We start from the raw sequence: 22,189 nt of genomic DNA on the forward strand, positions 1-22,189 counted from the left end.
TGGCAGACGGAGATAAGCAAAAAACGGCTTTTTCAACGCCCTACGGGCATTATGAATTTAATCGGATGCCGTTCGGGCTAAAGAATGCCCCGGCAACGTTTCAAAGATTAATGAATACTATTCTGGCGGGCATACAAGGAATACGGTGTCTGGTCTATTTAGACGACATCGTGATATACGGCGCTAGTTTAGAAGACCACAACCGACGACTATTAGAAGTATTACAAAAAATACGCGACAATAATCTGAAATTACAGCCGGACAAGTGTGAATTTCTTAGAAAAGAAGTGGCATATTTAGGACACATAATTACCGAACACGGAATTATGCCTGACCCTGGAAAAATCCAGGCAGTAAAGAATTTCCCTACGCCAAAACGAGTCAAGGATGTGCAATCATTCATAGGACTGGCGGGCTATTATAGACGATTTATCGAAAATTTTTCGAAAATAGTCAAACCACTCACGAAATTGATTAGAAAGGGAGTAAAATTCGAGTGGACACAAGAGCAGCAAGGAGCTTTTGACAATCTAAAGGAGAAATTAATTACCGCTCCCGTCTTGCAGTATCCAAATTTTAACGATGAATTTATACTGACTACCGACGCATCGGATTTCGCGATAGGAGGTATCTTGTCACAAGGAGTGATAGGACAAGACCGACCAATAGCTTATGCTAGTAGAATTCTTTCTCGTGCAGAACAAAATTATAACACGACGGAAAAAGAATTACTCGCGATTGTGTGGGCGGTCAAACATTTTCGACCGTACCTATACGGGACCAAATTTAAAATTGTCACCGACCATAAACCGCTAATTTGGTTGTTTAACGTGACAGATCCAGGATCTCGTCTAATTAGATGGAGACTGAAATTGGAAGAGTACGACTATGAAATCGTACACAAAGCCGGAAAGTACAATACAAATGCTGACGCACTAAGTCGCAACGTCGCTCACGATATACATATAATCGACAAGGAGAAAGAGAGTGACGAAGAGGAAGAAGAAAGAGATAGCGAAAAAGAGATAAAAAGGTACACGGAGGAAGAGAAACAGCAAATATTGTATGAGTATCATGATGCACCGATAGGCGGGCATCAAGGCGTGCAACGCACCATAAATCGAATCCGTTTGACTCACAATTGGAGAGGGTTAACAAAAGACGTAGAACGATACATTGCCAAATGCGAGCATTGCCAAAAGAATAAATTAAAACGGCGAAGTAAAGCGCCAATGATTATTACCGATACTCCGGATAGGCCATTCGAAAAATGCGCACTAGATATAGTAGGACCGTTAACCGTAACTCTAACCGGAAACAAATACGTACTAACATTCCAAGATCATTTCACGAAACTGAGCAAGGCAATGCCCATCGAAAATCAGGAAGCTGGTACAGTAGCGAAGGCATTCGTTACAAAAATAATTTTGGAATACGGAGTGCCTGATAAAATTCTCACCGACCAAGGAACGAATTTTATGAGCGAAGTGTTTAAGAGCACTTGCAAACTGTTAAAAATTGAGAAGATTCGTACAAGCGCGTACCACCCGGAAAGTAACGGCGCGCTCGAAAGATCGCACAGGACACTAGCAGAGTACTTGCGACACTACATAAACGGAGATCAGACCGATTGGGACGAATGGCTGCCCTACGCGATGTTCACATACAATACTACACCACATACAGCGACAGGCTATACGCCATTTGAACTGTTGTACGGACACCAAGTTACGCTCCCTACGGCCCTGACATGTCCTCCGAAATTAACGTATACGTATGATGACTACGTATCCGAGTTCAAAGAAAGATTGCGCGCAGCACACCAGGTAGCGAAAGCGAACATGCAAGAGGAGAAAGCAAAATCAAAAGAATGCTACGACAAAAAGGCTAATATAAGCACGTTTAGAGCAGGCGACAAGGTATTGCTATACGATGAAACACTGCGCCGTGGACGCTCTAAGAAATTAGAATCTTTATGGAGAGGACCGCATACAATAATTAAACAAAATTCTGACGTGAATTACACTATAAAAGCGGGGAGGAAAAGCATGGTCGTTCATGCGAATCGTTTAAAATTATTTGTGGAACAATAAACACTTACCTCTCCGCCTCTCCTTGTTTCTCCATGCACTTTATCATATGCGCTACCGGCACGCCAAACCGGAAAAACCCCCGGAGAAAACTTGGGGGCAACTCTCCCTCGAACTTCGCCGTCACGTCTATTAAATCCTTGCGAAGCGGGAAAGGCTTCCGCGGTAGACGGAGGCGAAACACGCGCCGCGTTCCCGCGATCGTATCAGACTCAACGATTATACTAATATTATACGAATATTATACTATTATTAATAAAATGTTAACCGATTTACAACGTGACGTACAGAACGTATATGACTACTTGTCCTACGCTACACACGGAATTATACACCCTAGGTTAGTTCCGGTAGAGCAAATTTTTAGCGAATTGCGAGCGATAACGCCACACTTGCCTCAAGGGACGCACTTCCCCTTTGCCCTCGAAAATAGTGGATGGCCGTTACTAGAGAAATTGACCACTGTTAACGCATATTATGCGAACGACACTGTGTACACTATATTAAGATTTCCACTTGTATCTTATCCTAAATATAAGTTAATAAAGATAATTCCTCTACCTGTCCATAACCATGGCGAACTATTTACCTTTACGGAAATAAACCAACATGTAATTGCCGTTAATCTGGAATTACCCTCCTATGTAACCATGACGGTAGAAAATTTAAGTCGTAAATCAGTATATTTGTAAACCAGACAGTCCAGTATATTCTATAAATCCGAGAGCACTCTGTGAAGTACAGTTGTACGCGGGACTAGCGAAAGAATGCGTGCGACGTTAGATATATTAAATCTAACCAAACGATTTGGATAGCTCTAAGCAAAGAAAATTCATGGCTGTATTCGACTAATAAAGAACAGGAAATAATTATACAGTGCAAAAATAAAAGAGATATGCGAATCAAAATCGAACGCACCGGTAGAATTACATTAGTAAATAATTGTAAAATAATTACGACGGACATGACCATCAGGACTTTAACGTCAACAAGTGACACTAGCATTCAAGCCTTTTTGCCGAAATTTAATTTAACTCTAATAAAAGAGACGGTCATAAATAAGCCAGAGGAGGCAATCAGACCAATAAAATTAAAGAAAATCATCCAGAGCCCTAAGGAACTCATGGATTTAGGAAGAGAAATAAAAGAAATTAACAAGGAATTAGAAGAAAGTAATGTTGTGCAATTCAAAAAGCCAATATTTATTTATCCTATGGTCACTAGTTCTGTAGCCATCGTAGTTATTGTGTTAACTCTATTAATAGGAATGGTAATTGTTCTAGCAAAAAGAAAAAGGGAAACTCGAGAACTCTCGCAACCCCGGAATGCGTAAAATTGTAAATCATTATAACATGCACTACTCAGGCTACTACTGTGAGACAACTGCACTAAACAAACGAAAACTTCGTACCTCCGTTTTCTTCTTTTAACGGGGGAGGGATGTTGTGTGTCGAAAGACCACAACGTAATAATTATAGGTTAATTAGGCAATAACAATAATAAACATTTAGAAGGCCATTAATCGAGGCCACTTCTCGAGAATCCTGTGACAAAAGTTATTTAATTATTAAACAATTAGGCGCTGACGCGAGCACTCGTTCTTAGAAGCCCGAGTGTCACTTGCGTCTAAAGTAGGTTAAACAGATCAGCATTTTGGTAACACAATGGATCGATATAGTTCAAGTCTCATTGTGTTCCGAATACTGATCCGTATAAATTAAGGCGGCACACAAGGCGCCGCGGGGTTTTTATCAGCAAAGTTCCGGACGAAGCACGACACGTCGCGTACACGCGTAACCACGATAGTACGGTCGCCGAATAAGTGAGGTGACAAGTGTAATAAGAAGATACCAAATAAAAGCTATTCTATATATATTCAGAAGTGCCTAATTATTCTACACTCTCCGAGCCAAAGCCCCCTTGACCAGCACGGCGAATCCCGAATCTTTACGCAGCGCCTACCGCCACCAAAGTAGGCGCAACACATATTTGCTTAGAAAACGAATTAAAAGTTCAATGTACTCTCAATATTTTTTATGATTTCACAAATATTTCACATATTGTGAACGCTGCTATAATTTTGATTTATTTCGTGTTTTACAGATCAACTATGCAGATCAACAGAACGACAACTCCGCTGCTGCGCATCGATCGGTGAGTTAGTTTAATTTGTTTTTTATTATTAAGATAATGGATCGAATAATAGTGTGAAAATATATAGACGCTTGCAGGTCGTATAATTTTTATTGTCTTATAGTAATTCTATCAAAATTTTATTCTCTCGTATTTTTTAAAAGTGTTTTGAGTTGTACGTGCATTTGTTTTTAAAAGAACGAAGTACTTATTTTTTTAGTTAATTTATATTAAATTTAATTATGTGTTACCAATATTATTATATATATCTAGAAAAGATACATGTTATATATATTAGATTATAATTATAAAAATTATTAAAAAATATGTAACCTGCAAAATGCGTTGTACATTAAAAAAAAGCAAAGTGTTTCTAATTTTGATTTTGATTAAGCCCGAAGTTGAAACAACTTTCATCAGCCTAATTGAATCCATATATTTGAATGCATATATATTAAATATTAATCATATAATATTAAAAATATAATTATACACCAGAATACTTTGAATAAAATTATGTAAAGTACATTATTTTTTCGATTCATTATCTTAAAATGGATAGGCTAGGACTTAGATGCGTTGATGAATATTTAATCCTGGAATATTTCCTAAATGTATTTCATGATTGACAGATCAGAACAAAATATATTGAATAATTAACAGAGAGTTTGTAGAATTTTTTTATGACAATTGAAAACAATTTTTATATGTTTATATATCTTTATTTAATAATGTATGCACAAGTTGTTAAAGATGGCCAAAAATTGTCGAAAACAACGGTGCATATATAATATTACTGAACAAAGATGACTCTAAGCATATAAAAATTGTTTTTAATTTTATTATAAAAATTATTACAAATTGTCTAAATAATCCAATACATTTTTATTCTAAATAATGTACTTATGTTTGTTTATATATTTATTTATATTTTTTTTATATGAGAAAAAATATAAGAAAAAAATATTGAAAAAAAGATTATATATAAAATAAAAGAAAAAACTTGTTAATACATGGAAAAAAAGTATTTGCTGCCGCAGTAAATTTTATATAAGCTATCGTAGCAAAATTTCTTACAGTTAATTATTATTTGAACAGCAAAAAGATTTGTTATAGATAATAATTTTATTTATCGAAATTAGTTTTGTTAAATCTGCAAATTATATTGCTAATATATAATAAGAAATTTATTTTTATCTTATTATTAAAGTTTGTATTAATGGCGACAATTCATTGCAATAGTAAAATAAATTTATTAAAAATAATTTATTTTGTTGTAACAGCGAATTTTAACTTGTTTTCTCATCTCAAAATTTGTCGATTTTTTGAACAAACCAGATTTGTTGCATATTGAATAACCTGTAAAAGTAGTTACAATAGCGAAATTTTATCGCTAACATATTTAACATGCAATAGCAACGATTATTTTATTGCGGCTAGCAAAATTCCTTTTCTGTGTGTAAATGTGTACTCTTTCATTTCTTCCTTCCCTACGGTAAGTGGTTTATTTTTTTATATCTTTCCAGGATTAAATATTATAAATTGGCGTTGAAAAGCAAAAGTAAGAAAATTTTTAAATACATATGTACCATAAATGTATCACAGATGTAAATTAAAAATGAAAAAGAAAATTCTTTTACACAAACGTAAATTTATTAATGAATTATGATATATTTGAAATAATTTATTTAATAAAAAAGGAGTGCATTTTTTATTAACAATTTATTTACAATTTTGAAATATATATTTATTCTTGCTGTACGTTAATTTCTTCGCAATCTTTCGTAGCCTACCCATGCATCCGTGGTCCTATGGCTTAACACTAAAACTACCAAAGCGGTCAAAATGACCGGTTTATTCTTTTTAGAATAATTATTTAAATTTATAATGTATTTGTTGTGAGATTTTTTTCTGTGACTTGTTGCATTGTGTTAAATAATTTAATTGATTAATGTACTTTTTCTCTTTATCACTTTTTATAAAAAAAAAAAAAGAAATAGAAGTTGGTATATGTTAATCGTCGGTAGTTCCAGTGTTGATCCCATGGTTGAGCATGGACTTTCGAAATTCGTGGTCCCATTGATGATGGTCGAGCACGGATCTCGAAACATTGATATGATCGAACATTGAACAATGGTCGACTATCAATACAAATTTCGGACGCAACTAGCGGAAACTGAGCCGAGCTCTGCGCTAGCGTCCTGCGAGAAACATCGAGACAATCGCTCTCGAATTTTCGATGCAAATAGCGGAAACTGAGCCGAGCTCTGCGCTAGCGTCCTGCGAGAAACATCGAGACAATCGCTCTCGAATTTTCGATGCAAATAGCGGTAACTGAGCTGAGCTCTGCGCTAAGCATCACTCGAAAAACGCCGAGGTCGTTATTCTCGGAATTCTCTCAAGTGAGAGATGTCATTTGCGTACACGAAAATGCGTATAACGTGATATTAAATCGATACTTATAAATTAAATCGTTAATCGTTAAATCATTATCTCTATCCGCGTTTCTCGGTTTATCAAGAGACACGGTAGTGTCTCGCGCCAAGTTCACGCGTAGCGCATAAAACGCAAAGCGACATGACGCGAGACCGAAAGTTGAGACGAGCCGAGATTATTGGATCTCAATAATGACTGGGCCGATTGATTTTAAAGTAGGCTCAATCGATAGCGCGTACCCGAATTATGTTATTAAAGTGTGCTTGTTTTTGCTGTGCGTGGTGTACATAAAAAGATATTAATTTTTAAAGTTGAAAAGTCTAAATTTTCATCTATTTTCATGTCAGTCGTCGTCGACGGATGTACGGCTGAAGCGTACAGTTTGGAATTTTTGGCGTTAGGTGCGCTGGTGGCGGTGATAGATATAGTGGCGGTGTATTCAATTCAATGTCAACAAGACACACACACGATGTCTCGCCTCGCGCTATTATTTTATTATATTTAATCAAGTATGTATATATGTATGATGAAAATATATATACTAGAATAAGTAATAATATGAAAATAAATCTTGATGTTATAAGTGAAAGGTTATGAGTGAATTGTGTTTGTGATTTCGCTTCTTCGCAACATCGTTTTGATATTTTGATTGCGTTAAACTTTAATCAGTAAACTTTGGATCCTACGGAGATCATACATTTTCTATAAATTCAAAGCTATAATATTAGGTCCTTGAATAAGTTCTCGCTGTTTCTTAAAAGATGGCGTAGCGGCACTCTGTGCATGGAATTTCGTACGGAAACGCATCAGCTAAGTAGTACTATATGTAACCTCAAATTCTAGTAGATACAGTTTACCACAGTGTCAACCACGTGTTTAATTACCTATTGCGAAAATGTCTACTTTTGTGCCAAATAAAGTGTTTTTGCGGGGAATTTTATTGCACTGCTTTATTCAAAAGAAATCTGCAGCTGAAGCACACAGAATTCTTGTTGAAACATATGGTGACAATGCTCTGTCGAATACGACATGCAGAGACTGGTTTAGGCGCTTTAAAAATAATGACTTTGACCTTGAAGATAAAGAACGTTCTGGAGCACCGACAAAGTTTGAAGACGAAGAATTGGAGGCATTGCTTGATCTAGATCCATGTCAGACGCTAGTAGAGCTCGGGAAAACATTGCAAGTAGATGCGTCAACAGTTTCAAAACGTTTAAAAGCGTTAGGAATGATCCAAAAGCAAGGACATTGGGTGCCGTATGAGTTGAAGCCGAGAGACGTTGAACGACGTTTTCTCATGTGTGAATTGCTGCTTCAACGGCATAAAAGAAAAGGTTTTCTGCACCGTATCATCACTGGAAATGAAAAGTGGATACACTACGATAATCCTAAGCGTAGAAAATCGTGGGGTAAGCCCGGCCATGCATCAACATCGTCGGCAAAGCCGAATATCCATGGTTCGAAACTTCTGCTCTGCATTTGGTGGGATCAGCAGGGCGTAATTTATTATGAGCTGCTTAAACCTAATGAAACTATCACGGGAGCTCGCTATCGACTTCAGATGATGCGTTTGAGTCGAGCTCTAAAAGAAAAGCGGCCACTATACGGGCAGAGACACGACAAAGTCATTTTGTTACATGACAATGCTCGGCCACATGTGGCAAAACCAGTCAAAACTTACCTGGAAACGCTTCAATGGGAAGTTCTACCTCACCCGCCGTATTCACCGGACATAGCCCCCTCGGATTACCACTTGTTTCGGTCGATGGCGCATGGTTTGAGCGAGCAGCGCTTCCATTCTTTCGAAGAAACCGAAAAATGGGTCGATTCATGGATTGCGTCAAAAGATGAATCGTTTTTTCGACGGGGGATTCAATTACTGCCAGAAAGATGGGAGAAAGTGGTCTCTAATGATGGACAATACTTTGAGTAAAGTTATTGTAAGCCTTATATTTTAAATTAATGTTTTTTTTTAACAAAAAAAACAGCGAGAACTTATTCAAGGTCCTAATACAATTGTTTATTTTTAACTGTTATTTATTGAAAATGTATGATTTCCGTAGGATCCAAAGAGAGAATTGAGAGAAAATATCTGTTAATGACAACGACACTTGTAACTTGTGGTATGTAATGTAATTTCAAATAAGGTTAGAAAAATACAAAGTATTTATTATCTATTTATTCAAATTATAATTTGCTTTTCTGTGATAAATTACAATTTTGTTTACAGAAGCAATACCATATTCTGCTAGCAACAACGGGATAATGGTTTCAAAAGAGCGACCAGAGATTGATTTAAATGCTATTAGAAAACAAATATTTGATTATGATAAATCAAATGTCTTAGATACATTAATGCATCAATATGAAAACAAATTGCCTAATTTAAATATATACGTAATACGGCAATGTTTAGGAGATTTTTTTTCAAAAAGCGTTAAACGGGATGCATGTGAATTTCTTACAGCTCTTTGTACAAAATATGATTATATAAAAAGTTTAATCGAGCATCAAGTCACTTCTGTTAAACGATGCAAAAGTTGTAATAATACAACGACTATTGTTAAAAATAATATCCTTCTTTCAATTCCTGTAAATAAATGAAAGAAAAAAAGTTTAGATCTTAATGAATTATTTAATGCAACGTTTTCTCATTATCAATTACAGAACGAATCATGCAAAAATTGCACAGGAAATGACATATTATGTAAAAGTGAATTTACATTAATCGGAGATATAATGGTCATTCATTTAATATCAGTTCAAGACGGTATACAATCAAAAACAGATAAATTTACTTTGCGTGCTGTCCCAACAACTAAAATAAACATTGTTGGACAATTCTACAAAGTAATGAGTGCTATATTCCATCATGGATCATGTATCGAAAAAGGTCACTACACAAGTATATGTAGAGAAGCAATATCTAACACTTGGATTGAAGCTGACGATGCGCAAATTAGAAATAGACAATGGCCTAGAGGCGCTAAAGATATCTGTATTATTTTCTTACAGAAGATTGATAAGTAATTGTTGATATTTCTTGTTGAATTGAAATTGATGATTAAATTAGAAAAACGCAATGGCCTTAAAACGATATAACTTTTATATAATTTTGTATTTATTTTTATAACATAATCAATCAAAGAAGACCGTCGTATCTTGCATACTGAAAATACGACGGGGGTGGTGGTGGGCTCTTTGCAGCAAAATCTAATTAATATTGTATTAGATAAACTTTTCAAAGAAAGCTGATTATTTTAAAAAAAACAAGTGATATCTAGGAAAAATTACCTTTTTAAAAAAAGGTAAAAAAATGGCGCCAAGTACACGTCCTTTTAAAAAAAAACCTGTCCTATATTAAAATAAACTTTTCAAAAAAAGCTGATTATTTAAAAAAAAACAAGTGATATCTAGGAAAAATTACCTTTTTAAAAAAAGGTAAAAAAATGGCGCCAAGTACACGTCCTTTCAAAAAAACCTGTCCTATATTAAAAAACCTATTAAAAAAATGTCGAATATGTTAAAAACCTTTCCAAAAAAATGTCGTATATATTAGTAAAAACCTTTCAAAAAAACTGTCTTATATATTAACCCTTTCAAAAAAACCTATCCTACATTAAAAAAATCTTTCAAAAAAAAGATGTTATAAATATTTAAACTTTTCAAAAAAAGCTAACTACAAATATGAAAAATACAAAATATGAAACTTTTTACAAAAAAATGTGATATCAGAAAATGACGCCAAGTAGGACTAAAGAACTATAGAAAAAGTTGTAAACTATTTTTATAAAGACTCTTGTATATAAAGCTGTCATATATATTAATGTTAAATAACTAAATATTTAATTTACTTCTTTGATTAGAGTGTAGATTTTATCCTAAATAGTTTAAACCAATCGGAGAAGCAGATTTAGTTTTCTGATTAATATTAGATAACTTTTGTTTAGTACGCGTACCAAATATTTAATCTACTTCCTTGATTGGTGTACATTTTACCCTAAACAGTTTAAACCAATCGGAGAAGCAGATTTAGTTCTGGTTAACGTTAGATAGCTTAAACCAATCGGAGAAGTAGATTTAGTTCTGGTTAACATTAAATAGTTTAAATCAATCGGAGATTATAAAAATAAATAAGTTAATACGTAAAAAACAAAAAAATAGAAAATAAAAATATTTAATTAAGAAATGAAAAAAATATATTAAAAAAATTAAAATAAAAAGATTTTTTTCAAAATGCAAAAAAAAACTTGGCGCTGCTACATTGAACTAGATTGTTAACTTACATGATGTCAACTTATTATTACATGATGTCAGTACACTGAATTACGTTGCTAACTTACATGATTAACTTATTTGTCAATTACATGTGTCAATTACATGATGTCAATTTATTACATTATTATTCCTTTTTATTCCTTTATAATATTTTGAGGTTGTAGCAGAGAGCGCCAAGTTTTTTTTTGCATTTTGAAAAAAATCTTTTTATTTTAATTTTTTTAATATATTTTTTTCATTTCTTAATTAAATATTTTTATTTTCTATTTTTTTGTTTTTTACGTATTAACTTATTTATTTTTATAATCTCCGATTGATTTAAACTATTTAATGTTAACCAGAACTAAATCTGCTTCTCCGATTGGTTTAAGCTATCTAACGTTAACCAGAACTAAATCTGCTTCTCCGATTGGTTTAAACTATTTAGGATAAAATCTACACTCTAATCAAAGAAGTAAATTAAATATTTAGTTATTTAACATTAATATATATGACAGCTTTATATACAAGAGTCTTTATAAAAATAGTTTACAACTTTTTCTATAGTTCTTTAGTCCTACTTGGCGTCATTTTCTGATATCACATTTTTTTGTAAAAAGTTTCATATTTTGTATTTTTCATATTTGTAGTTAGCTTTTTTTGAAAAGTTTAAATATTTATAACATCTTTTTTTTGAAAGATTTTTTTAATGTAGGATAGGTTTTTTTGAAAGGGTTAATATATAAGACAGTTTTTTTGAAAGGTTTTTACTAATATATACGACATTTTTTTGGAAAGGTTTTTAACATATTCGACATTTTTTTTATAGGTTTTTTAATATTTGATTTACACGAGCTTTCAGATATCTACATCTTTTATTATGTAGGATTTTCTATTAGATAAAATTGTTTTATTAGGTAGGATTTTTGTTAGGCAGGATTAAACAATTTTGTATAAATTTTGTATTTTTTTTATTTCTGTGCATCGATAAATATTGAAACTTCTGCTTTGACAGTGAGTTTGCAGTTTGTCGATGACAAAGAAAATGACAAAACTTTGGGTGGGCAAACAGCAAGATTTTCTTTCGAAAAACGAAAGAAATTTCTTCCGCAAATAAAGCATTATATTGAAAGTAAGGCGTTTAGATGTTTAAATATATAGAAAATAACTTTCACGATAGGAAAGTTTTCTACAGTTTTATAAGATACTTTGCTCTTTTCAAATAAAATTTTTTAAATTTTCCATAAATCTTTTAACGTTTAAACGTCTTTATTGACATCTTGATAGCAAATAAACTATTATATTAATTTTTATAATTGAAATATCGAGTTCAAAGGAATGATGAGGGTACATCTTCCTTTTATTTAATATTATTTCTGTTTTATGTTATTTTGTGTATTATTTCGGTGAAAAATTAAGAGGGCAATATATATAAGAAAATATATAAAAAGGTAATATAAAACAAATTATTGTTAATTCTATTTTAAATTATTTTGTTATATATTGTTACATATATTTTTCTCTATTTATTTTTCGATAAAAAAATGTTTTGTTTATTTGAAAATTTCATTTGTATTCTTTTGCGATTATCTACTTATCACTTAAGAGATATGAATGTTTTTTCAATTTCTTACATAATTGCGATTACCGTCATAGTCGATCTCTTATATGTAAAACGATGCAAATGGAATCTTCAATGAATGTACAACATAAATATAAACGTACAAAATAAAATTTTCAATTCGACAATATTCACGTTTATTTGTTTTAGGTTATCGAACAATGATATATTATGACAATGAAAAATTTTTATTCGTATATTTATTCATTTGTGTTACAATACGAAATAGAAAAACGCTCAAAGAGCTTTAAAACGTGGAATTTTAATCAAGTAAAATTAATTTTTATATTGGATTACGTTGACAAATCTACAGATAAAAATTTTAAAAATACGATACGATACAAAATACGATAGAAGGCAAAAAATAAAATAGTAAATTATTAATCAAAATTAAAACTCTGAACGCCAAAGAATATCTTATAATGTGGAAAATATATATCATATTAGGAATTTCTTTCACTCACGGCAAGGGAAGGTTTGGTAGGGTTGTTTACATACGCTCTGTAGCCTACGTGCTCTATGTCCTCTCTCCCTCACTTCCACGCTTTCTCTCTCGCACGCGTTATCGGTACGCACATTCTTTTCCCCTACTCCTAAATCACACTTGAATCCTTCGACACGACCAGTGATGCCAATTCGAGCTCGCTGGTACCATGGGTTCCGTAGTGGAGGGGATACTCACACAAGCGAAATCGCTGACGTCACATGTTTGTGTGTGCTGGCCGAGTCTACATGATAATGCAGACAATCGCGATTATCGAGAAAGGTTCAGGAAGAGATCTCCAACTGCGATCTCGATCGCGTTCAAGATCAATTGAGCGGGAAAAGATTGATTATATATTATGAATGCGTATGTAATTATGTATTAACTTTTTAATAAAAAATGAGATAACCATATTCGTAAAAAATAAAAAAAATTTTGTTTATTCCGACGTCGAAGACAGTCGCAATCAGGTGTTGAAACATTTAACACACATTATATGAAATGTCATGGTAACATAATAAATATTATAACAAATAACATCAATACCGAAACGAAGACGGACAAGAAGTTATATAAAGGCAAAAATAAATCGAGATAACATATTTTCAAATTTATCAACGTCAGACAGAGGCAGAATAGTGGGATTACATCAAGCAGGACACAACAAATCAGAAATTGCACGCGTTGTGGGATGCAGCTGTCAAACAGTTGCTTTATGAATAAAAAAGCATGAAGAAGAAAAAATGGAAAATCTTCAAGATCATCGAAAAAATAATAGAAATCCACAGAAAACTACTCCGGAACAAAAATGAAGAAATAATAAGAGCTGTCGATGAAAATCCTTTTGATCCAGTTGCAAACATTTTAAGGAACAGGGAATTAAATATTTCTGCAGGAACAGTTAGACGTCGGCCACGTGCTGCAGGTATACACTCACATCCTGCAGCAAAGAAAAGAGCTCAAGCCAGAACATAGGATGGAAAGAATACAATTCGCGAGAGTATTTGAATACACCTCAAGAAGAATGAAATGCCGTCATTTGGATGGACGAAAAAGTCTTCTCATCCGCAGAAGAAGGGCGACGTAAAGTCCGGCGATCAAATTGATTGCAATTAAATCCAAAATACGTTTTCTCATCAGAAAATACCTGCAGAACCACAATAGGATTCTGGGGAAGCATGACTTCAAGTGGATTGGCAAATCTTCAAGAGATATCTCCAAGAATGTATGCTGGAGAATACGTGGAAATTCTGCAAGAAGTGTTGAAACTTGGCATCAGAAGAATTTATCTAGAAGAACAGCATCCAGTTGTTGAAGTAATGCAACACAATAGTGCCATCCATATTTCAAGATTAGTGCAAGCATGGTTTGATGAAAATCCAAATATTCAACAAATTCGATAGCCAGCAAAGTTTCCTGTACATATTGAAAATGTTTGAAGTCAAATAACATTATCATGGAGAGCTGGCGAACAAGAGAAGCCTTACGGAACCATGTGCATCAAGTTTGGCAGCAATTATCACAGCGACAAGAGTACATGCAAAATTTAATCAATTTGATGCGGAGAAGATCGCAACAAGTTATAAAAAATGAAGAATACTGGATACCTAGTGCTCTCTATACTTCTGGTGCGAACTGAATTCAGTCACGTGAGAATAAAAAGTTCGCGCTACATTGTAAATGGCTCTATTTTAAACAAAAACATAAATTGTAAATACCATCTGTATACTGAGGGTTGATATTTAAACAATTAAAATTTTATAAAAATTTAATTCTTTATTTATAGAGAGATCACATATTTATCACATCAAATATTTAAGATAGTTATAATATTTTAGAAAATAAGAATGACACATCAAACTTGATTTCGAGTTTAAAAATATTTCTATTATATCATTCTTGTTATTATAACAATCTTAAATACATAAACGCAGATGTACAATATATACACATTTTTATAACATTTTCTCGAGTAAAGAAAGCAAAATTTGACATCTCTCTTTCACCTAAAACAGGATTTCATCATTATAAATATATATTATATATAAAATGTATGAATTTCCAGAGGTAATAAAAAAATTACCTGATTAACCGTGCGATTTTTTAATTGTTCACTAATGAGTAGAAATGAATTTTCAGAATATTCCTTCTTGATACTTTGTAGTAGAAACATATCTTCCTGACGTGTCCATGGTTTACTGTTCATTAAATGAGACTTTGATTGCACGCTATCTTCGATTGCCGTTGTCGTAACTACCGTTTCTATACCTGCATTTCTATTATCTAAAGTAAAATATATAACCTCTGAATTACAATTACTTCTGCTTGCATTAATAATAGCCTTTTATTAAAAATAATATTTAAATGACTTACTTGGATTACGATCTGTGCTGTTGTTTACACCTAAAGCAACTTGTGTATTGATTTCGGAATCTAATGTATTATCTTGCATTGATAATTGCGTACAATTCTTGGTTTCTATTTCAGTAAACTCATTTGGTTTTTCTTGCTCCGTAATATCAAGTTCATTGCTTTCTGTTTCTAACAAAGTGTCTGTTTCTTCAGTCTTCTTTTCTCGTTTATTCTTGCATTGAGTCATACGCATTTTTTTATTCGCAATTGCATCATCCGCAGTGCTCCTCCTTTTTAAAACTTTTCTTTGATCTTGATCTACTTTAAGTGCAAATTTGACATTCTTCTTAGATTTTGCTATTGTTTTTTCATTATCTTCATTTTCTTTTAGTGGCAAGTACTTTGTCACGCATTGCTTCTGGCAAATATCTTCGTGATTAGGATTATTTTTGGATGGTTTTCGTCGTTTTTTAGATGAAATTGGCGGAACACCTTTGTCAGCAACTTTCAACGATACGCGTGCGATATTTTCCAATTTTTCCTGATCTTCGCCAGGAAACGTAATTTTCGCTGGTCGTAATCCTTCAGGAGTTTGGAGATAAATCCTTCCATTAAGAAACTGTATATTAAGAAAGAAAAAAATATAAATATAAATTAGATTAAATCTTTGTAACGGAAAAAAAACACATGCGTGAGTAATGCGCATGTTGAAGAAATAAAAAAGTTTTTAATTAAATATTGGTCGAGCGAATACATACCCGTGTACCACAGGAGACACAATGCTCTGAATTATTTTTAAGATTTGCATCGTCCATGTGACAATCACACTTACAATTCTCCCCACCGTATGGATCATCCTGATAAGCTATTGTAGGTAATTCTATATTCTCATATAACTCTGGTGCGTTTTCAGTATAAGTTATATTTTTATCATAAGGTCCTAATGGACATGTCAAGTTTTCAAACATGTGAGGTGCAAATAAGCTGGTAAATATCAAATACATTATGTTGATAATATTATGATTCTATGATTTATAAATAATATTAATAGACTTAATTAATTAGCATTTTATTTTAAAATGTTATTTTTATATAAATATTGTATATGTAAACGATATATATTTTCAAATATCGAATAAGTGCACTGACACGAGAAAAAATCGATTCAGAGAATCTTTTACTAAAATTATAATTACAAGTTTATGTCATATGCCATGCTATATAATACTTGCAAAATTAATTTTGTTTAATGTTATTTATGTCAAAATAATTCTTATTCTTACCTTTCAGGAGGTTTTGCAGTCGGCAGGACTTGCAAGAATAAATCCATAACGAATGGATGGCCTTTAAAAACAGGACTCATAACAGCATGAACATTTTCCAAAGTTGTGTGCGGATCAGATGAAAGTTGTGTAATGGCTTGCATCATTTTTGCTATCCGTGACGGTTGTTTAGCAAAATATATTTGTGCAACATGAACAAAATCTTTCATTTTTTGTAACATCATATATTCTATGGATTTACCAATCATTGCGGCTTGATGTGGCTTTAAAAATAACAGAAAATCTGAACACATTTCTGGATAATTCTGCAACTTTTTGCAGATATCTTGATACAATTGAACTGTTAGTATGTCTTTTTTTATTGCATTATTTTGTGACGTTTCCGTTGAAAGTTCTTCAGGAAACGATGCATCAACAACTGCTTGGTTAATATTTTCTAATTTCTCACTGTAGTCTAAATACAATTGTATCACGGCTTTAAATGTTTCTGGATTATTAGATTGAACTGTCAAATGCAGTTTTTGAAGATACGATGCTGCAAATTCTATAAAGATAAATAATAGATTAGAAAAGTAAGCAAGTTTTATTTTATATTATTTATCTAATCATTATAATTGCTCACTCACTTGCTTCACGTTCTTCTTCAGTTAATGGGTCTTCAGCTTTCAGTAATCTTTTAATAATTTCCAATTCTCTAGTTTGTTTAGCCTTTTTCCTACTCACAGGATCTTTTATTATTGTGGTACTGGCCAGCATTAATTCTGCTATTTCTTCTTCATTGTCCTGTATAAAAGAATCATGATTTAGCTAGATATTATTCAAAAGTATTTTTTCTAATCTAACAAACTAAAACTTACAACTTTTGACACAGCACAATGTTCATCGTTGTTTTTATCAGCGTTATCCTTTTCTTTAGATTTTAAGGTACCAGAAGTAGATGAACTTTTTGAACCTAAAGCTTGTGCCATCAGTTTCATATTTTGAGCACTTTTCATTTTTGCTAATCGGGGCGTAGTCTTACGTATTTGTGGTGACGCTGCTGACATTTGTGATAAATTTTCAGATACTTTTGAGCTTCTAGTTACTATAGTATCATTTTTGTCTAGCAATTTATCTGTCTGCTTTGCCTTTACATCTGCATTATTCCTTTTTGAAGAGCTACGGAGACTTATGTGCGTTTTATTCGTTTCTACATGCACCTCAGGGCTCTGAACATTATCAAATGTGTTTTTCTCGTTGCCATCGTTGTTATCGTTGAGTTTAGAATTTCTTTTAATGGAAGTATCAACCTTATCCGAAGTTGAAGTAGCTCTGGGGTTTAAAGTTGCAGGTAATATTTTTGGCAACATATTTACAACTGGATTTCGCAAGGGATGATTATTAGAAACACTGGGATATGATCTCACGATTGAATTCATGTTTATCGCTTTCCCAAGATTACCATTTGAATCAAGTATATATGTACTTTTTACCAAATTGTTTTTATAATTGTTTTGCTGCAATAATAAATAGATAGCTAATATTATTAATAAATATTGTGCAAAGTAAATTACTGTTACAATTATTGCATATATCTTACAAAAAGCATAAGTAAACTTGTTATATAATTTCTTTCAGTTAGATATACGTAATATTTTAATATTGCTATACTTACATTACTGAGATATGTTTGCCATCTTAGAGGTAGAAACTCCATTGGTTGATCTTTTGGAGCTTTTGGAGTATTTTCCGTTGTTATGTAATGTATTATAGTAGGAGCGCGTGTTTTTTCAAAATAATGCTGTAATAAAATTTTAATTACAATTATAAAACATTACAAAAATTTCGCATACTGTCGTGCATACTATGAAATCCCTCCAATCTTGCTCAGAAAATTAATTTAGAATGCAAAAACAAGCAAGAGATAGAACTATCATGCATATTCTTAGCGTCACCTATCAATGAAAGAGAATTACAAGAAAAAAATTAAGTCTGTCGGATTTCAGCTTGTTATGAATAAAATGTAAATAAAAATAGAAATATTAAATTTCCAGAAATTAAATTATATACATACTTTAATTGGATTGGAATCTTTAGCAACACGACGTTTTTTAATATGATATAATACTCCTTGCGCATCTCTGCATGGTAACATATAATGGCAAATAAGTTGAACTGCATCACTTAATTGCATTTGTTTACTTTTAAATTTTTTTGGTTTAGATGCAACAAACGGTAAAAACTGTTCTATACCCAACGCAATTAAGCTGAAAATATCAAAAATATGAAATATAATAAAATAATATGCTTTAATATTAAGTTTGAGATTTGAAGCTTCAGTTTGAACATACTTACGTTTCTTCCGATTTGAAATATTTGGCACTTTTGACATGACTTTTAAATCCATTTATAAAAGGCATATGTGGTAGAAGTTGCGGGTACATAAGAGCCTTACTTTCAACAAATAATTTCTCTAACTCAGGATGAAATGGATCAATATCTCTGTACTTATTTACACGATACGATTTAGTTTTATGAATGTCCATTGTTGTATTCTTTTTCAAGTTTATATAGAATTTAACATCAGAAAAGTTGTGCTCCCAAGTTGACACTAGTTTTAAAGCTTCTTCTAAATTTTCCACGTTAAATGCAGAATTAGGCCCAGTACCTAAATGTCTAATGAGTTTCAATAATAATTCTGATTAGAATTCATTATTCTGATTAGATTCATTATTTCCTAACACATTATCTTTATCTTTATCATACCTCAAGCCAATTAAGTTCTGCTTGCATATTTCTGATAGGTAATGATATTCCGGATGCATAAAAGTCATAGCAAAGTGTTGTGTCATTAATTGTACATGTTGCCGAAATTGTGTAGCTAATAAAAGATGCTGTTCAGGTTTCATTAAGTATGGCTGTTCAGGTTCTGCAAGTGCTGGTAACAGTTCCGCCATAGAACAATCCTTAAAATATGAAAATAAGAGTATGAGCATTGCTATTCTGACATGATAAATTATTTTTTCTTACCATAGTATTATTATCAATTGGCGGAGTTATGTTATATGGAGTTTTCTTTTTTCTAGATATTTCTTGCTCTTCTTCTTGTGTTAAAAACATAGGAGTTAATTCGAGCAATTCTGCAATTAAATCATATGGTTCTTCACGAGGAACTTCTACTGCTTTATCTGTCCTGAGCTCTTCCTTGTCCACTAATAATAATTTATTAAGGTTAAAAACATATTTCGTACACAGGTTATATCAAGAAAAGCTAAAAAATAATTTTAAAAATCATATATTATAGAAATACACACATAAATCTGTTTCCTCATCCTCCAAGATGTTATATTCTGGATCTGCTTCTGGATCATCTTCTATAATTGGTTCTTGTCTCAAGGGTTTAGTAAATTCTTTTAAGAAATTATCCCAGTCTTCATCAAGATCGCAATCCCAATCAGTCATATCAGCAGTTATATCAGGTGGTATAAATGCTTGTTCTATTTCCTCTAAAGAAGTTTCGCTTAAGGATAATTTAGAACGTGTTCTTTGACCAATACTCTCTTCTACCGTCGAAACAGGTGGTACACTGGAAAAAAATATTTGGCAATTATTATTAAAATAAATTACAATATTAAAAAGTTTCATAATTAAAGAACATTAAAAAAAAATCAGTTATAATCACAGAAAGTTGCATTACAATTAAACATTGCAATAGATGTGAATAAATCTGTCTCACATACACTGGTATCTTGAAAATTCCTTCAGGATCATATTGTACGTGTGATGATGTTTGTGATTCAGAAGTTGTATCTTTATTATTCTTTGACATTGATGTTTGTGACTCTACATCGCTACTTGATGTATTCTCTACATGTTCTATATATTCTTCTCTATCATCATCACTCTGTTTATCATGCTCAGGATTATATTCTTCATCAGACGAATCTTCTGGTAATTCCTCTTGAATTAACACTTGTACTTCTGAAGAAGTTTTTTGTGCTGTAGTAATAGGCCATGGTATATTGAGTTTTTCAGCTGCTAATTTTCTATAACAAGTTAATAACATATTATATGCACATTGTAAATTAACATTATACATATAAATAATAAAATTAACAATTTGTACAATATAACAACACATACTTGGCTTTAGCTCTTGTCAGTTTAGGTCCAAAGTTGTCGTTCACTGTATCTTGAAGCCATTTTTGTATCATTGTCATTAAATGCTCATAAGGGATTACATGTTTCAATATATTCTTAACATTAGTGGCAGTTAAATTAGTTTTGGCAGCTTTAGCATCAAGTTGTCTTTCAATCTCTTCTTCCATTTCATTAAGTACCGATGCTTCGTCAATAGCTTCTCTTTTATGCTTGCTAGATAAATCATAGTTATCTACTTCAGATATATCTATTTGTAAATCGGCATTTTCGGAATCAGTAGAATTTTCGCTATTGACATCATTAAAGTCAAAGTTGATTGAAAAAGACAAATTGCAAATTGATTTTTTAACAATGTATTTCGATTCCTCCGATTCGATATGAATACGTGAAAGAGACGAATACATGGGAGTTGTCAACGTATCAGTTTCATTTTGCGTAGATTTACTCGTGGATTTCTCCATTTTAAAGAAAATAAGATTTGTCAAATTTGCAGATAACTATAAACTCCGACTCCGATTTTACTCTCTTAAAAAATCTCGCTATTTTGATTGTACATACCAAAATAGTATAACATAATTTTAATTCTCATCATATAACTGTTGCCACACATTGTTGATCAGTATATAAAGGTTATGTTTGTGTATCTTGTGCATCGTAATAGCGCAAGCGCCAGCAGACGCTTTTATTGGCTTTTAAGGCCATCACACACAAAATGACATAACTGCATATGCATAGCATAATGGCCGGAGCACAGACTTTTGCATAAAGCATAACGCATAAGCATAAGGAAATTGATTGGTCCATTTCCTTATGCATTTGCTTATGCTTATATATAGACCAATCAATTTCCTTATGCTTATGCGTTATGCTTTATGTAAAAGCTTGTGCTCTCGGCTTAAGACCGTCTCGATCAATGAGCATGCTATGTAAATCAATATGGCGCCTTTATGCTAGATGTTCATTGGTCGAGACGGTCTTATGCTATGCATATGCAGTTATGTCATTTTTATGGCCGGAGCACAGACTTTTGCATAAAGCATAACGCATAAGCATAAGGAAATTGATTGGTCCATTTCCTTATGCATTTGCTTATGCTTATATATAGACCAATCAATTTCCTTATGCTTATGCGTTATGCTTTATGTAAAAGCTTGTGCTCTCGGCTTTAGCGTTTTCGATTATACAGGATTTGAACGACCCAGGGTTGATCAATCACTATTTTACTATAAATGCAAGTCTTTCATTGGTGGAGAGGTTGCAATGACGTCATTAACCAACCCTGGGTCGTTCAAATCCTGTATAATCGAAAACGCTATTTGTGTGTGATGGCCTTTAGGGCCATTCTACGTTTTACTAGAAATAACTAGAAATAGCACTTTTTAATTATAGTAGT

General features: G+C 32.5%; 1 protein-coding gene and 1 long non-coding RNA gene across 4 annotated transcripts; one reads left to right on the forward strand and one right to left on the reverse strand.

Moving 5' to 3' along the window:
• Window positions 1-12,432: 12,432 nt before the first annotated feature.
• Window positions 12,433-14,674, forward strand: LOC136997060 (uncharacterized). Its single transcript, XR_010887875.1, has 2 exons — window positions 12,433-13,387; window positions 13,482-14,674. It is a non-coding gene; the product is annotated as an uncharacterized lncRNA (long non-coding RNA).
• Window positions 14,675-14,777: 103 nt separating this feature from the next.
• mute (muscle wasted) lies at window positions 14,778-21,466 on the reverse strand. 3 transcript variants are annotated; one of them, XM_012361740.2, is made up of 16 exons: window positions 21,355-21,466; window positions 20,779-21,009; window positions 20,376-20,681; window positions 19,950-20,221; window positions 19,666-19,847; window positions 19,402-19,601; window positions 18,991-19,311; window positions 18,710-18,902; window positions 18,311-18,436; window positions 17,514-18,152; window positions 17,283-17,439; window positions 16,657-17,200; window positions 16,132-16,357; window positions 15,395-15,992; window positions 15,105-15,325; window positions 14,778-15,027 (listed from the first exon to the last, which is right to left on the reverse strand). In XM_012361740.2, the coding sequence occupies exons 2-16, from the start codon at window positions 20,961-20,963 to the stop codon at window positions 14,977-14,979; spliced, it is 4,221 nt and encodes a 1,406-aa protein (XP_012217163.1). In that variant the 5' UTR covers window positions 20,964-21,009; window positions 21,355-21,466; the 3' UTR covers window positions 14,778-14,976. The 3 variants fall into 3 exon arrangements, with proteins under 3 accessions (XP_012217163.1, XP_012217161.1, XP_012217162.1); XM_012361738.2 differs by having other exon boundaries at window positions 20,779-21,453; XM_012361739.2 differs by having other exon boundaries at window positions 15,105-15,304; window positions 20,779-21,452.
• Window positions 21,467-22,189: the final 723 nt, after the last annotated feature.

The sequence above is a fragment of the Linepithema humile genome, chromosome 1 (genome assembly GCF_040581485.1).
Source record: "Linepithema humile isolate Giens D197 chromosome 1, Lhum_UNIL_v1.0, whole genome shotgun sequence".
In the NCBI taxonomy this organism is placed as follows: domain Eukaryota; kingdom Metazoa; phylum Arthropoda; class Insecta; order Hymenoptera; family Formicidae; genus Linepithema; species Linepithema humile.

Coding starts and splice junctions, on each gene's coding strand:
- mute (XM_012361738.2), bottom strand. CDS start 21,257: ATGGAGAAATCCACGAGTAAATCTACGCAAAATGAAACTGATACGTTG. Junction 20,682..20,778: donor CTGACAAGAGCTAAAGCCAA/GTATGTGTTGTT, acceptor AACTTGTTATAG/AAAATTAGCAGCTGAAAAAC. Junction 17,201..17,282: donor TGAAGAAGAACGTGAAGCAA/GTGAGTGAGCAA, acceptor TTATCTTTATAG/AATTTGCAGCATCGTATCTT.